This window comes from Oncorhynchus tshawytscha, linkage group LG28, assembly GCF_018296145.1.
Source record: "Oncorhynchus tshawytscha isolate Ot180627B linkage group LG28, Otsh_v2.0, whole genome shotgun sequence".
NCBI lineage: Eukaryota > Metazoa > Chordata > Actinopteri > Salmoniformes > Salmonidae > Oncorhynchus > Oncorhynchus tshawytscha.
In genome coordinates, this window is record NC_056456.1 from 24,230,888 (window position 1) to 24,247,077 (window position 16,190).

The 16,190-nt window shown below is 40.3% G+C and overlaps 1 protein-coding gene across 1 annotated transcript in view; it reads left to right on the forward strand.

The window, feature by feature from the left end:
• LOC112226957 (bone morphogenetic protein/retinoic acid inducible neural-specific 2) overlaps positions 1-16,190 on the forward strand; it is a 117,845-nt gene that overhangs the window by 63,555 nt on the left and 38,100 nt on the right. Inside the window, exons 5-6 of the mRNA XM_024391661.1 lie at positions 348-453; positions 11,240-11,476. Coding sequence (XP_024247429.1) covers positions 348-453; positions 11,240-11,476 — 343 coding nt within the window. The remainder of the gene's footprint in view (positions 1-347; positions 454-11,239; positions 11,477-16,190) is intronic.

Below are 16,190 nucleotides of genomic sequence, written 5' to 3' on the forward strand. Positions count from 1 at the left end.
TTTGTAAAGTCTTATATGTACAGGATCTTGCCTTTTCGATTTTTGAGCTCCGTACTACTGTATATTATTCATAAATCATTCATATTTCAATGACAGGAGTTGCAGGGGCATGTTTTCTTTTTTTTCAGATTTCTCCTGGCTTTTGGCAAGATAGCATTTTTTGACAGATGTGACATCTGAAAAATAGTAAAGATGATTGGTTCTGTGACTATCGTCTCAGATGAGTGCAGAAGTATTTTGGTATGGTTAGAAACCGCCCGTACTGTTTACTTTACTGCCAGAAACGGGAACAAACAGGTGCATGATTCACCAGTAATAAGGCATTAAAATATCTCCTTGTTTCCTAGGTAACAGAAACTAGGACTGGGCCACTTGGATGCAGTAACTATGACAGCCTTGATTCTGTTAGCTCTGTCTTGGTACACAGTCCTGAAAATAAAATACATCTAAAAGGTAAGCTATTTTACTCCTTTCTCAAAATGGTTGGACTGTGTTCTACTATATTTATGTATAATCATATAAATAGAATGAATAAAACTGTCTTGGAAGCTCTAACCCTGGCAATTTGACTGGTAAGAGCTGTTCTTTGGCCCGAGGCAAAGCCTAGGGCTGGGAAACAGCCCTTAGGAGGGAGTTATCACATGATAATTCATGGGTTCGAGGGCCTTATTGCTTTTATAAAACAGTTGCCAACATATATATAACAAAAAAGATTAACAACATTTTACCAAAATTAGTAAATTCGTTTTTATACGTCCTTCCACTAGACAATATAGTCTGGGCAAAAGTCAGTTGTTAGTTCTGAGGTTCTGAAGTTGCTAACCAATGAGGCTGGTCGTTAATTCTATTCTTATGTTTTTGACCCAGTTGTTCATTCTATTAATTCCGCATTAATAAAATGAACTACATGCCAACAAATCATTGGCATGTAGCTAGCTAACAGAGGTTCAATTATTACAAGATAGACAAGAACTTTTAAAAATTATTTATAAATAGGCAGGCAACAACCAGCTAGATGATTGTCGGGTCAATAAGATAGTTATGGAGGATAGCTAGGCTAACATTACTTCTCCTTTGCTAGGTAGTTAGCCAACTACAGCTAACACGCAATCACATCAAGCAGCTGAAATGACAGCAAAGTATATGCATTTTCATTTGTTTTACCTTTGTTTCTATTGCCAATTATTTGGATATATATACATATACATTATAAGGATCCTGATAAATGAATTCACCTGGATCAAAGAAGCTATCATTCACGTTCATATGCAGAGCACGGAGGAGATCACACAAAAAAACACCTGCAACATGTTGTGCAGGTCGGAAAGGCACACAGCGAGGCTTATAATAACGCTGCTGTACCAAACCAAATGCTAGGCTAATAGAATGGGGAAATAATTGTCTAGACACTTTTGTCCATGAAGTTTATAAATTGACTGGCTGGGCTATGGGACAGTGGATGTGCATTGATAAATGTAATGGAACTGATACAGGCATTACCCTTGGAATGCGGGAATTGTGGTGCTCTAACTCCCTGCTACCAGCGTCCAGGATCCAAACAACCAGTTTTATAAGATGCAGTAATTCCCATGGTATTTTGGAATGTTCTATTAACTGATGCTGGATTGCCATGGTAATGTAGAATGTTCATTCAAATGATGCTAAATGATGTGGCTCATGCAGTGCCAGAGTGTTATTCAGAGCGTTATCAGATTGTCCTTTCGTAAATTCAGAGTGTTTCGCTCTCGTAGAGTTCAGAGCGCACACTGGACGCTCTGGCCGAGGAGTTGCGTTCTGAGCTCTCAACGGGCGTCAAGCACCCAAGCTAACAGGCTAACTTTGCATAGCTTGCTAGTTACTTCCAGACACAAATGAGAGAACACCTCACTTTGACCATTTTACTTGCCCTTAATGGTGCACAACTCCAGAATTTGTGGAGTTGACTTCGATTCCTGTGGTTGGAGTCGTAGGAGTCGACTCTTGCTCGATTCCCAAAACATGCTGAAATGGAGGTGCACACACATAGACACCACCTCATTATTGCAGAGTCCTACTAGAAAGACTACATTTGCGTTCTAGAGGACAGACATGAGCATGATGCTGCCCATTTTCTCACCAATTTAGCCTATAAAAGTCATTTTTGTTTGAATTTAGAAGGTGATGTGTAGGTACTAGAATATTTCAGATATTTCTGCTGTGTGCAGCCTTGACTGATCCCATGGGATGATGCGGCGCACTCAACGCTGAGAAGCCTATTCTTTGCCATGTTGTAGCCCTATTCGGACAGGAATTATTATGTTGGTTTTGTAATTATTATCCAAGCATGTGCATTATTCCAGGGGATGATTCACACAGGATTCGTTTTTCAAAACTGCCCCTGTAATTCCACATTTTTTCAAATTTAATTGACTCTTATGGAGGTTTTAATTGTAGGTGTGAAGATATCTCAATATCATGTTTAGACGATAATAGGCTAGCTACACTGATAACTCGTGCTTGGCTGCCAAATGTATAGGTCTACCTTTAATATAAACATTCATGAAGTGTGATTATAATCATTATTTTAATGATCTATTGTCGACGTCCTTCCTAGTAATAATGCCCCAACATCCTGCTGATTTGAGCTGCTGAACCGTATTTGCACTTGACTGTGTTTATGGATGAGAAAGTGAACTTGCCATTTCCAAAAGGTTTAGCGGGGATGCTTTGCGATCTATTGCAGAGGACAAGGCTCTCCAGCCCTGTTCGTGGATAGCTACCATCCTGTAGGTTTTCATTCCAACCCTAATCTACTGTGTCTGAATCAGCAGCCTCCATTGGCTGGTTAATGAACTGAATCAGGTTAGTTACAACTGGGGTTGGAGCAAAAACCTATGAGAAGGTAACTCTCCAAGAACAGGGTTGGAATGCCCTGACCTAGGACACCAACAGTCAGCCAGGTTTTCATAAAATAACATATAGGCACATACAATACCTTTTATTGCACATTTAGGCCTAATTAAATTGATGCATTCGGCGATGTACAACTTCAATTCACTGGCACTATGAAGAATAGCTTAACCATACTAATTGATAACCTAATATATACTTTAATATACTTTTCTGGAATTTACGAGGCATTGCTAGACAAGATATTACTAGATACAGATTACCAAGCATAGCGGTTGCCCTCACTGGCTCGCCTGCTCCTCTTTCTCTTTGCTATGAAAGATTCTAGTATGTGTTTGGTCTTCAGTCTGTTGCATGTAGAAAAAGCTCAGCCTACACATTGGTAGCCCCTACTTTAGGCTAGTGAACTTACATTAGACATCGCAAGCCAAGAAATGGAAAAATACAGCATTTAGATATCCTATAACCTACATCTTTTGATTACAGATGCTCGTACAGTCTGCCTAACTGTCTGCTTGCCTGCATAACTTCCTGGCAATGCACATCCCATCCCATCACTCTCTCCCTCGCTAGCTCGCGCTTTCTTTACTGTGAGAGATACCATCGTTTGTGTTCTCGAAGTAGACTACGGCAAATAGTTTCCTCTGTTGCAAAAATACTGGATCTTAGGAGTCGATTCCTAGCGGAATCGAAGCTTGACACCCAGAAATAATGAGTTGACACCGGGAGTCGACGGGCAAGGAGTCGATTAATCGATTATTTTTGAGTCGACTCCCCTCCACTACTTTTACTCTAGGTTGAAGATGGGAAGGTTAAGACAACTTAATAATTCCATGAGGAAGTGTTCGAAAAAAATTAAGAAATTCATGGGATCAGCACCGTTGCTGATTATACAGGATTAGCATTGAAAACAATGTAGATTATGTTCAAAACATCTCAAATAAATGAATAGAATGACAGTAAAGCAGTTACGCTACAGCATGTGTTCGCTGAGTAGTTATCTGAAATTCACTACGATTTTGTTTATTTTTCACTTTGATGGTGAACTTTTTGTGCTGCTACCATTCACTCCCAGTCATTACGAATACGGAAGCTGGTCCCAAAGACTTATGGGATATTAGAATACTCTTATCTTAACCTGTATATTTTTATCCTAGCTTTTACTTCCTGGCATGAGTGCACTCAAAATGGCTGCCAGCCCACCCATTAAGCCATCATTGACTTGAATGAAGACGCCTTTTCTGTTCATTATATTTTTATGTGTTTAATAATATACGCAGTATGTTCCTTGCACTTCATCTCATTTTATGGTACAGTGTGTTTATGCTGTAAGACAAATGACTTGGAATCCACAAAAATACTTTTTTTTTTGCCAGGAAGAGAAAATTATTTAAGTTTCAAATGATCATAACTCTTCAACGGGATGTAAGTGATTATTTAGGTGGATAACCTTTACTGCAAACAGTACACTCTCCAGGCAAAGGCTTTGTATTCCCCCTTGTGTTATTCACGGTTCTTTCCAGCTCTGATCTATACAAGCAATGCCCTATGATTTAGATAGGTGTAGATCAGTGCTTCAAAGCTAGCAGTGGACTCTCATTATTCACTCCTCAAGACTATTCAAGAAATTCATTCAGACTCCTGCATGATCAAATCTCAGATCATAAATCATATTTGTGAAGCAAGGTTTTTTAAATCCTTGTGTTTGGGATTTTTTTGGTTATGGATTCATCCATCTACTATGGACTAGTGCTTTAACGCAGTAAAATAAAAGACTTGGTAAAGTCCCAAATGGTACCCTATATTCCATACACGGTGCACTACTTTTGACCAGAGGGCCAAAGTTAGTACACTATATAGGGAATAGGGTGCCATTTGGGATTCTGAATTTGAATGCTGCTTCCATAACCTGGAGAAGCCCTCAGGAGCCCTGGCTCCTAGCAAGTCCAACCAGCAGGTCCATCATGGCTGCACCGGTCCAGAAGGAGAGGCTAGACAATAGGTGATTGGGCAAAGATCAGACATAATGAGGCCCAGATGGCCAGGACACAGTCCAAGGATGGAGGAACAGCATCTCACTAGCCAAGCTGGTATTCCCATGGACACCACAGGGATAGCTAGCAACAATGAATGGTTTAAAGAACCATGTTTTTATTTATTTATTTAACCTTTATTTAACTAGGCAAGTCAGTTAAGAACAAATTCTTATTTAGAATGAAGGCCTACGAAAAGGCAAAAGACCTCCTGCGGGGACAGGGGTTGAGATAAAAAAATAATAATAATAATAATAACATAAGTATAGGAAGAAACACACATCACGACAAGAGAGACAACACAACACTACATAAAGACAGACCTAAGACAACAACATAGCAAGGCAGCAAGACATGACAACACAGCATGGTAGCTACACAACATGACAACAACATGGTAGCAACACAACATAGTAGCAGCACAAAACATGGGACAAACATTATTGGGCACAGACAACAGCACAAAGGGCAAGAAGGTAGAGACAACAATACATCACGCAAAGCAGCCACAACTGTCAATAAGAGTGTCTATGATTGAGTCTTTGAATGGAGAGATTGCGATAAAACTGTCCAATTTGAGTGTTTGTTGCAGCTCGTTCCAGTCGCTAGCTGCAGCGAACTGAAAAGACGAGCGACCCAGGAATGTGTGTGCTTTGGGGACCTTTAACATAATGTGACTGGCAGAACGGGTGTTGTATGTGGACGATGAGGGCTGCAGTAGATATCTCAGACCTATAAATTATAAATTGTCTCCGTATTCTAGCATGGGTAGGATGGTCATCTGAATCAGGGTTAGTTTGGCAGCTGGGGTGAAAGAGGAGCGATTACGATAGAGGAAACAAAGTCTAGATTTAACTTTAGCCTGCAGCTTTAATATGTGCTGAGAGAAGGACAGTGTACTGTCTAGCCATACTCCAAGTACTTGTATGAGGTGACTACCTCAAGCACTAAACCCTCAGAGATAGTAATAACACCTGTGGGGAGAGGGGCATTCTTCTTACCAAACCATGTGACCTTGGTTTTGGAGGTGTTCAGAACAAGGTTAAGGGTAGAGAAAGCTTGTTGGACACTAAGAAAGCTTGTTGTAGAGCATTTAACACAAAATCCGGGGAGGGGCCAGTTGAGTAGAAGACTGTATCATCTGCATATAAATGGATGAGAGAGCTTCCTTTAAGTTTGCATTGACACATCCATAACCTGAGCAGAAACCAGATTGCATTTTTTATTTATTTTTATTTATTTCACCTTTATTTAACCAGGTAAGCTAGTTGAGAACAAGTTCTCATTTACAACTGCGACCTGGCCAAGATAAAGCAAAACAGTGCAGCACAAACAATAACACATGGAATAAACAAGCGTACAGTCAATAACAGAATAGAAAAAAAGAAAGTCTATACACAGTGTATGCAAATGGCGTGAGGAGATAGGCAATAAATAGGCCATAGTAGTGAAGTAATTACAATTTAGGAGATTAACACTGGAGTGATAAATTAGCAGATGATGATGTGCAAGTAGAGATACTGGTGTGCAAAAGAGCAGAAAGGTAAATAAAAACAATATGGGGATGAGGTAGGTAGATTGGGTGGGCTATTTACAGATGGACTATGTACAGCTGCAGCGATCGGATGGCTGCTCAGATAGCTCATGTTTAAATTTAGTGAGGGAAATAAAAGTCTCTAGCTTCAGCGATTTTTGCAATTCGTTCCAGTCACTGGCAGCAGAGAACTGGAAGGAAAGGCGGCCAAAGAGGTGTTGGCTTTGGGGATGAGCGGTGAGATATACCTGCTGGAGCGCGTGCTACGGGTGATTGACTGCATGTATTGGTTCCTGACTTCCCTGAACAGTTGCATATTGCGGGGACTATTGCCGCAGGATGTCTTTGTGCTGGTCAAGGGCAGTCAGGTCTGGAGTGAACCAAGGGCTATATCTGTTCTTAGTTCTAAATTTTTTGAAAATCAAGAAAGCCAGTTTTTCCAACACTTTTGATAAACAAGGCTAAATAAAAATAGGCCTATAACAGTTGGGATCAGCTTGATCTCTCCCTTAAAATAAAGGATGAACCATGGCTGCCTTCCAAGCAATGGGAACCTTCCCAGAAAGGAGAGACGGGTTAAAACGGTTGGAGATAGGCTTGGCGGTGATAGCGGCAGCAACCTTAAAAAGAAGAAAGGGTCTAAACCATCCGACCCAGATGTTCTTTTGGGGTCAGGTTTCAGGAGCTCCTCTAGCACCTTGGACTCAGTGACTGCCTGCAGGGAGGAACTTTGTAGCGGGGCAGGGGAAATGAGGGAGAAGCATCGGGGATAGTCGCATTAAAAGGGGTGAGAGATGAAGAAATGTTTGACGGGCAAGGAGGCATGGCTGAGTCAAATAGGAATCCTGACTTAAGGAAGTGGTGATTAAAGAGCTTAGCCATGTGCTTCTTGTCAGTAACAACCATATCATCGAACTTTAAGGGACATGGGCAGCTGTGAGCAGGAGGGTTTATTCTCCAGGTCTTTAACCGTTTTCCAGAACTTCTTGGGGTTAGACCCACAGAGAGAGAATGTTCCTTAAAGTAACTAACTTTGGCCTTTCGGATAGCCTGAGTGCACTTATTTATCAATTGCCTGAATGAGAGCCAGTCAGCCAAATGCAAATCTTGAGGTGGAGTAACTCTGCAACATCACGGTCGAACCAGGGGCTGAACCTGTTTTTAATTCTAATTTTCTTTATGGGGGTGTGTTTGTTAACAATACCACTGAAAATATCAAAAAAAGAAGGCCCAAGCGTTTTCGACAGAGGGGATCAAGCTGATTCTATACCATTTTACAGAGGCCAGTTCATGAAGGAAGGCTTGCTCATTAAAGTTTTTTAGCAAGCGTCTATTACAAATCAGGACAGGTCGTTTCACTGAGCAGCCATTACGAACATCTGATAGGCCAAAACGGAAACCTGGGTAAAGCTTGGGTTAGGTGGAGACTGAGAGTAGTAGAATATCACACAATAAAGTTATATGTGGCTTAATGTTCTATTGATAGAAAATATAACGAAGAGAAACTATTATGAATACTTTTTTTTACAATCCAGTTATTTTCAGCTAATTAAAAATACCATAAAAACACTGGATTTTGGTCAATATAACCACAGATGATGCAATCTCTATTGCACCCCAGACAGCCCTTTCACACCTGGACTAAAGGAACACCTATGTGAGAATGCTATTCATTGACTACAGCTCAGCGTTCAACACCATAGTGCCCTCAAAGCCCATCACTAAGCTAAGGACCCTGGGACTAAACACCTCCCTCTGCAACTGGATCCTGGACTTCCTGACGGGCCGCCCCCAGATGGGAAGGGTAGGTAACAACACATCCGCCACGCTGATCCTCAACACAGGTGCCCTTCAGGAGTGCGTGCTCAGTCCCCTCCTGTACTCCCTGTTCACCCATGACTGCACAGCCAGGCAAGACTCCAACATCATCATTAAGTTTGCTGATGACACAACAGTGGTAGGCCTGATTACAGACAAAGATGAGACAGCCTATAGGGAGGAGGTCAGAGAGGAGGTCAGAGAACTGACCGTGTGGTGCCAGAACAACAACCTCTCAATGTGATCAAGAGAAAGGAGCTGATTGTGGATTACAGGAAAAGCACGCCCCCGTTCTCATTGATGGGGCTGTATTGGAGCAGGTTGAGAGCTTCAAGTTCCTTGGCGTCCACATCACCAACAAACTAACATGGTCCAAGCACACCAAGACAGTCGTGAAGAGGGCACGACAAGACCTATTCCCCCTCAGGAGACTGAAAAGATTTGGCATGGGTCCTCAGATCCTCAAAATCTTTTACAGCTGCACCATTGAGAGCATCCTGACGGGTTGCATCACTGCCTGGTACGGCAACTGCTCGGCCTCCGACTGCAATGCGTAAGGCCCAGTACATCACCGGGGCCAAGCTGCCTGCCATCCAGGACTTCTATACCAGGCGGTGTCAGAGGAAGGCCCCAAAAATTGTCATAGACTCCAGCCACCCTAGTCATAGACTGTTCTCTCTGCTACTGCACGACAAGCGGTACCGGAGCACCAAGCCTAGGTCCAAGAGGCTTCTAAACAGCTTCTACCCCCATGCCATAAGACTCCTGAACATCTAATCAAATGGCTACCCAGACTATTTGCATTGCTCCCCCCACGCTTTTGCTACTCTCTTATTATCGATGCATAATCACTTTAATAACTTCCTACATGTACATATTACATATTACCTCGACACTGCCGCACCCGCACATAGACTCTGTACCGTTACCACCTGTATATAGATCTGCTGTTGTTATTTACTGCTGCTCTTTAATTATTTGGTATTCTTATCTCTTACTTTTTTGGTATTTTCTTAAAACTGCATTGTTGGTTAAGGGCTTGTAAGTAAGCATTTCACTGTAAGGTCTACACCTATTGTACTCGGCGCATGTGACAAATAACATTTGATTTGGATATAATACAATGAATCTAATTGCGGTGGTCTACAATCTGAAAGGTGTCTTACAGCACTAGTAAAATCCTTAAGGATAATAACCCTATTCAAATAGGCTTACGTGTGAAGTTGAAGTAGATAAACATTGTAGTAGGGTTACTAGAAAACAAACAAGGACAGTTAATCCCATTTCAGTACATCTACTATTATTTGCAACTCAGAGTCCATGTGGTCTATAATAATATTAAATGGCAGAGGTTAATGCCATTCTAATAAATGTTATATTTTCCAATTCTTTAAAAGCAGACTGTAGGGTTGTCTGCAGACAAGCATTTCAGCGAACACTAATTTGCTTCGAACACCCACGACAGGAATGTCACCACAAGTCAAAGGTGAAACAAACACAAAGTAGTGTGAGGAGAGGAATGAGCCCTGAGCATTATTTTCTTTCAGCCATCACCAATTATAAACACAGCTTTTTCCAATTTCTAGCGCCTTCTTCAGGTTTGACATTTAAATTGTCAACCCACTTAATACCGCCGTCTCCTGAAGGAAGCTCCCTGCTGACAGAGACCCGGTAACTACTGAGAGGTGGTTGGAAATCTGTAACATTATATGAGCTCTTTTTTGAAATAGAGAGAGAGTGTGTGTGTGTGTGTGTGTGTGTGTGTGTGTGTGTGTGTGTGTGTGTGTGTGTGTGTGTGTGTGTGTGTGTGTGTGTGTGTGTGTGTGTGTGTGTGTGTGTGTGTGTGTGTGTGTGTGTGTGTGTGTGTGTGCACATGTTTCATTATATTCTTCTAATGTGTAGAAGTTTATTTTGCAAAAAAGTCTGAAGTCCCCACAAGAGATCAGACATTAGCACAGGAAGATAAATAATATATGGGAAAGTGTTGTTCTTGACAACTGAAGCTTGCAATTCCAAAGAAAAGTACTAGTTGCACTGTCTCCAAAAAGAGGCAGGGATGGAGGGTCTGGGGAGTAGTCTGTTATTTAGCTGTCTCCCAAATTAAAGCTATCTCTGCCAGCTAGCTCTCCTATTGGCTCACAGAACCTGACAGCCGCCAAGGCAGGGAAGGAAGACTGTGACTAATTGTGTCTGCTCTCCACAATCCAGAAAGTAAATACCAAGGAACACACATAAATATTCACAATAAGGCATACAGATTGACTCCCGCTCTTGAAAAATGTCCAAAGTGGTGCGACTGACAGGGAGCCTTTGTCAAAGGATAACATGATCATTAGATTCCAAACACCTACAGCTTCAGACTAAACAAAAACATTACGAGAGAAAAAAAGCACACAATTGAATGCATATTATTGAACTCTCTGCAATAATATGAATATGTATTGATCATGCATATTTTAAACACTACAAAAATATAATGGGTTTTTAAATTGCTTGTGATTTGATGGTGTCTTTACCCACATTACATATCACCTATTTTAGGTGCATCTGTAACAATTGTAGGAGATTTGTGCAGGTGTAGATCCATAGGGGAGGCATGTTCTGATGGGTGGCAATGTTTTATAGAACTGTTCCATCAAAATGTTGGTTGCATCTCAAATAGTACCCTATTTCCTAAGTAGTGTAGTATCGTAAGTGCATAGTTCCATAACCTTGATCACATACACTCTGGATTTTGTTTTGCAGTCTCTACCATATTCTCTAATGCCCAATTACTAGCAACCAGGTTCCCTTGTCTTGCTGTGGCTAAACTAACCCAATTACAGTCATTTTCATCTCATTTTTAGACTTACGCTCTCGCTATGGAGGCTCTTTGAGGGATAAACGTGACATGTATGACTTGATGTCACTAAAATATAATAATGCATAAATGACAAGATTCTATAATATTCTCCTCTGTGCTCAGGTTTACAGGATGTCCTTCCAGAATTCCTCCGGAACCGTTTTGTGGAGGCTGCTCTCAGCTACGTGGCATGCAACACTGAGGGGGAGCTTTTGTGTCGTAACAATGACTGCTGGTGCCACTGCTCTGCCAAGTTCCCTGATTGTAACTGCCCCTTGGCTGATATCAAAGTCATGGAGGACAATCTGCACAAAAGCAAGGAATCCTGGACCAACTTCAACACTGAATTTATGGAATCAGGTGGGCTATTTGTTTGTTATTTGTTATTCATTTCCGTCAAGCTGCATTTGAAAGCTATTGGGAGGAGCAGGACACAGGTGTGCTATAAAATGCACAAGATCAATCAAAAATTTAAAAAAACAGTTTTCCCAAAATGGCTACAACCATTTTACTCAATATCAACAAACAGCTAGCTAATGCCGTGAATATGTACAACTAGATGTACTGGTGCCTCTCAGGCAGTTCAAGTTATTGATTGGGAACAACTTTACTGAAAAAATGTGATTGTTTCTCTTGAGTGTGTTTGTAATCTTGTATATTTGTATTATGTTGTATTTGTAAATTGTGAATATGCAGGGCTCCCTTGGAAAAGAGACATTGGTCTCAATGGGACTTAAATGTAAAAAAGAAAAACAGAAGAAGAAAAACAAGTGTAGTTTGACATTGGAGGCAGGTAGTGTTCCCCATTGCAATGTTTTATTTAATGTCTATCTGCGCGAGGGCTTCTCTCCATCTGTTGGATTCTGTATGATATAGAAAGTGCATACTGAGTGAAGTTTTGAAAGCACAGGCATGCTCCCTTAATTCCATGAACATCAATTTTGACAATACCTGACTTAGCAATATCAGAGCACCTCTCGCATTAAATTGTTATAAGATGCTGCGTTGTTGACAGGCTACTGAAAAGGAGGAATAAGTTCCTCATAATTGCAGCACATTCTTGTTCTGCTGACATTGTTTTTGTCTGAAGCCTAACTGAAGCAATTTGTCATGAAAAGGAGCACATGGCCCCTTTCATTCTTTTAGATGGTTGAGTGTCAAAATAAGTAATGCTCAAAAAATATCATAAAAGTCACATGCACACACACACACACACACACACACACCTTAACCCAAGCTGAAAAATGTATGATGTACAATACAGAGGGAGGAAGTGATCTCAGCACTAAGCATTTTTAATGGGGCAGAGTGTTTGTCTTTTCATGGCTCTCCACTTGCCACAGAGAGCAAAGCATCCAAGGCTCAGTGCGGCTGGTTAGAGTCTGCTTAGTCTGCATGCGAGGTTGAGCTGCAGCAGTTCTAGTGAGATTAGTTGATAAATAATGTGGCGAGGAAAAACTTGAAATTGGTGGGAAGTGCTGGCACATCAAGTATTTCACCCAGCCAAGGAATGATCCAAACAGAGAGATAAATCCTGTCTCCGTCTCCAAAGCCTCTTCTGTCCCACGATGGGGCTTTAATGAAAGCATCCCCAAATATCTTTAACTGTAGGCCTTCACTCATCAAAATGCATGTGGGTCTTTCAATAAAATAGCGTAACAGTGAGGATTTCCTACACTGGACAACTTGTTACAGATGTCATTGACAATAATCTGCAAAAAATGTTAATGTCATTACATTAAGATTTAAGGGACGATAATGGCTACATTCAATAAAATTCATGAGTTGGTTTAAAACATATGTTTAACCCTTTATCATGGTTGGTGTCTTGATGGATTTGTCCAAAATCATGTGACATAAAACATGACTTTTCTGTCCTTGTATTTATGGCTGTGTAAGTTGTCATTATATCATATATGTGGCGCATATGTCGCGTGTCACTACTTCACAGGAGAGTCATTTGAATGTTTCTTGACGGACATGCCTTCTGGAACATTTGAACTTGCATGTGCCTTAATAACAAACTTAATGCCATCTGTAAATACGAATAAAATTGTTAAATTATGACCCTAGTTGGTTTAGCCACAGAAAAAGTGAACAACCTTCCTGCTAGCCATGATTGGTAATGATAATGAGTGGGTTGGACATGCCCAGAGATGAGTTCGGATTGGTCTGCCATGTAGCACGTTTCTGTCTATTTGAGCTGGTCAATATATGTACAGTAGGTAATCCTGTCTAGTCCTGCATAGTAGAACTGTATAAGTGTTGCTCTCCATTTTCTGGAGGACCGAGTTTTGAAATCAGTGGAATTAGAGTATGATAGATAAGGAGATGGAGAAAAACACCTGTCTCCGGGTTAAGTTTTCAAACTAAGGGCAACCATGGCATCTGCTACAGAGGGAGAAGCGTCCATCCATGTAAGATAGTCTAGCTAGCTACATTTTCAGATATTAAAAACTTTTCTAATTTTGTCAGAAAGTTGTTTTCATTTCAATTTAAAGAGTACTGTTGGATAGGGCTGGGCGATATGGCCAAATGATCATATCATTGTATTTTTCACATTTTTGACGGTATAATGGTATTTGGCGGTATTTTATGTATTTGATTAATAAAAGTTCCAAATTTGCTTTATGAGTAGTGAGTGACCCTAGGGTGGCAACAAATATATTCTAAATTATTTCAATGGGTCATTCTTTATTGGGATTGCTTTATACTGTTCAATTCAACTTCAACCTAAAATAATTTCCTGCATTTCGAGATAATTTCCACACTGCCACGATATGGGCAAAAATACTAGGCCTTATTTACTAGGCCTTAACCAAAAGTTGCAATTGTGATTTATGTCACTTTTGGAATCGTGGAAATATAATGTCTATTATAATTATATAATTAGAATATAAATAATAGTGGGAACTTTGAATACAGTATTGTTTGACATGACAACGAATGAAAATGCCATGGACGTGTTATTGTGACAGGGTAGGAACCAAAGTGATGTTGTGTTTCCTAGGTGACCCTGAAATCTTTGGCTACATTAAATCTTTATTCATATAGCCAACATATTCATGCTTCGCATACTTGTCTTTGATTTAGAAGATACTGTTGCACAAACAACACGCTGATGTAGGCCTCCACCAGCACTGGTATCAGGCTATATTAGCTAGCTATGTTTGCTCTGACTCAATACTTTAATTAGCAAGTTAGCTAGCCAGCCAGCTAACTGGCCAGCCAGCTAACTAGCGATTAGCATTAGTGGCTAACACGATTTAGCTTAACTTACTAAGAAAATACAAACTAGCTGTTTGCAGATGTAAGAATCACAAACTAATATTGTAATTATAGAATGCTTGTGGATTTATATTAAGATCAAACATTGTCATCAACATTGTTGCATGTACTGCATTGACCATGCAGACTGAACGAAAGTGTCTCGTGGCCAAGCAACAGCTAATGCGCTCCTTGAGTGACAGGAGTGGGACAAGGTCTGTGTGGAAAGCAGCATGGAAAGAGAGAGAGCGGAGAGGGATGACTCAAGTAGGTACATATAAAAATGGACGTTACACATGGCGTTTCACATTTAACAAACCTAACATTAAAATAACTTTATAGAAGGTAAAGTAAAACACCAAACCAGTCCATGTATCAATATCGGTATAAAGTAAAATACGGTATACCTCTCAGCCATACTGTTAGCTAGCTAGCTAACATTAGCTGGCTGGCTCGCTAGCTATCTCTGTAGTAATATTATTCATATCTCAGAGCTATTTTCTTTGCTAGTTAAAAAGTGTAATTGTTGAAAGCATTACAGTTGCAGTCACCAACGCTCTGGATAACATAAAAACAGCCTAACCAACTCTGCTAGGGCGAGTAAAATGATCTGTGAGCTGTTCTCTCATTTGTGTCTGGAAGTAGCTTTAACAAGTGACTCCACTATGCAAGTAACCATTTCAATATAATGTTAATGATGTCACTGCAACAACTGTTGATAGACGTAGCTGGTAAATTCGCTCTGGTTAATTACTCTGATTTTAGAGTACTCTCGTTTGAATGTGCAAGAGTGCAGAATAACTGACGAATTGGCCGGTGTCAGTTAACTTTGGCAAAAAAGCTTAATTAAGTTGTTGCCAGCAGCACAGTTGCAGTCCCCAACGCTCTGGATAACATAACAGCGTAAATAGCTCCGCTAGGGCGAGTAAAATGGTCAGTGAGCTGTTCTCTCATTTTTGTCTGGAAGTAGCTAGCAAGCTAGCCAACTTTATTTAGCCAGTTAGCTTGGGTGCTTGATCGCTGTTGTTAGGACATAACGCTCGGATTAACCGTTTAAGAGATCGGTGAGGCTAAAGCTTAAGATGGTGTGAATGATGCTGAATGGGTGTAGACAAAGAAGAGCTCTTAGTAGGTGTACCAAAATATTCAAAGGCCATTTTCTCAAAAGTGAGTTTACAAGTTTATCAACTTTCAAAGCAAAATTACTTTCCCATTGTTCCTCAACTGTAGTGTATGATACACCATTTTCTAGCTCTATGTCTCTACTTTTATCTAATGTGAGAAACACCATTTCAAATTTTGCTACATAAGACTGACTCGAGACGGTTGGTCACATATTAAGTATTAATCAGTTAAATTAGACATTGAACTTGAACACTGTAAGAAGCCTGGATCCTGCTGTGGGACAGTTTTGGAATCGAGATATAAGAAATGCAGTGTAACTCTGTAACATTTTGTGTCTCTATATGTTATTTGGTGAAAACAGTTTTCATGGGCACACAAATCCAAGATAGTAAATGTGATTGCAAAATCAGAAGCTTATAACCGAAAGTCACCTTACCTTGATACTTACTGTAAAACCTAAATTGATACTCTCGTTGACGTGGTTCTTCAATAATTATGCATAATACTTGTTGGATGCGCATTTGGTGTCCAGCTGATTGGTTAATGTGTGCAATTGTGTAAATAGACTTTTGCACAGCACCCAATGCTATTCCTATTAATTATTCTGAATAACAAATACATTTAAAAATATATTTATTTTACTATTAACAATATGATCTGGTAATGAAATAACATGACAGAT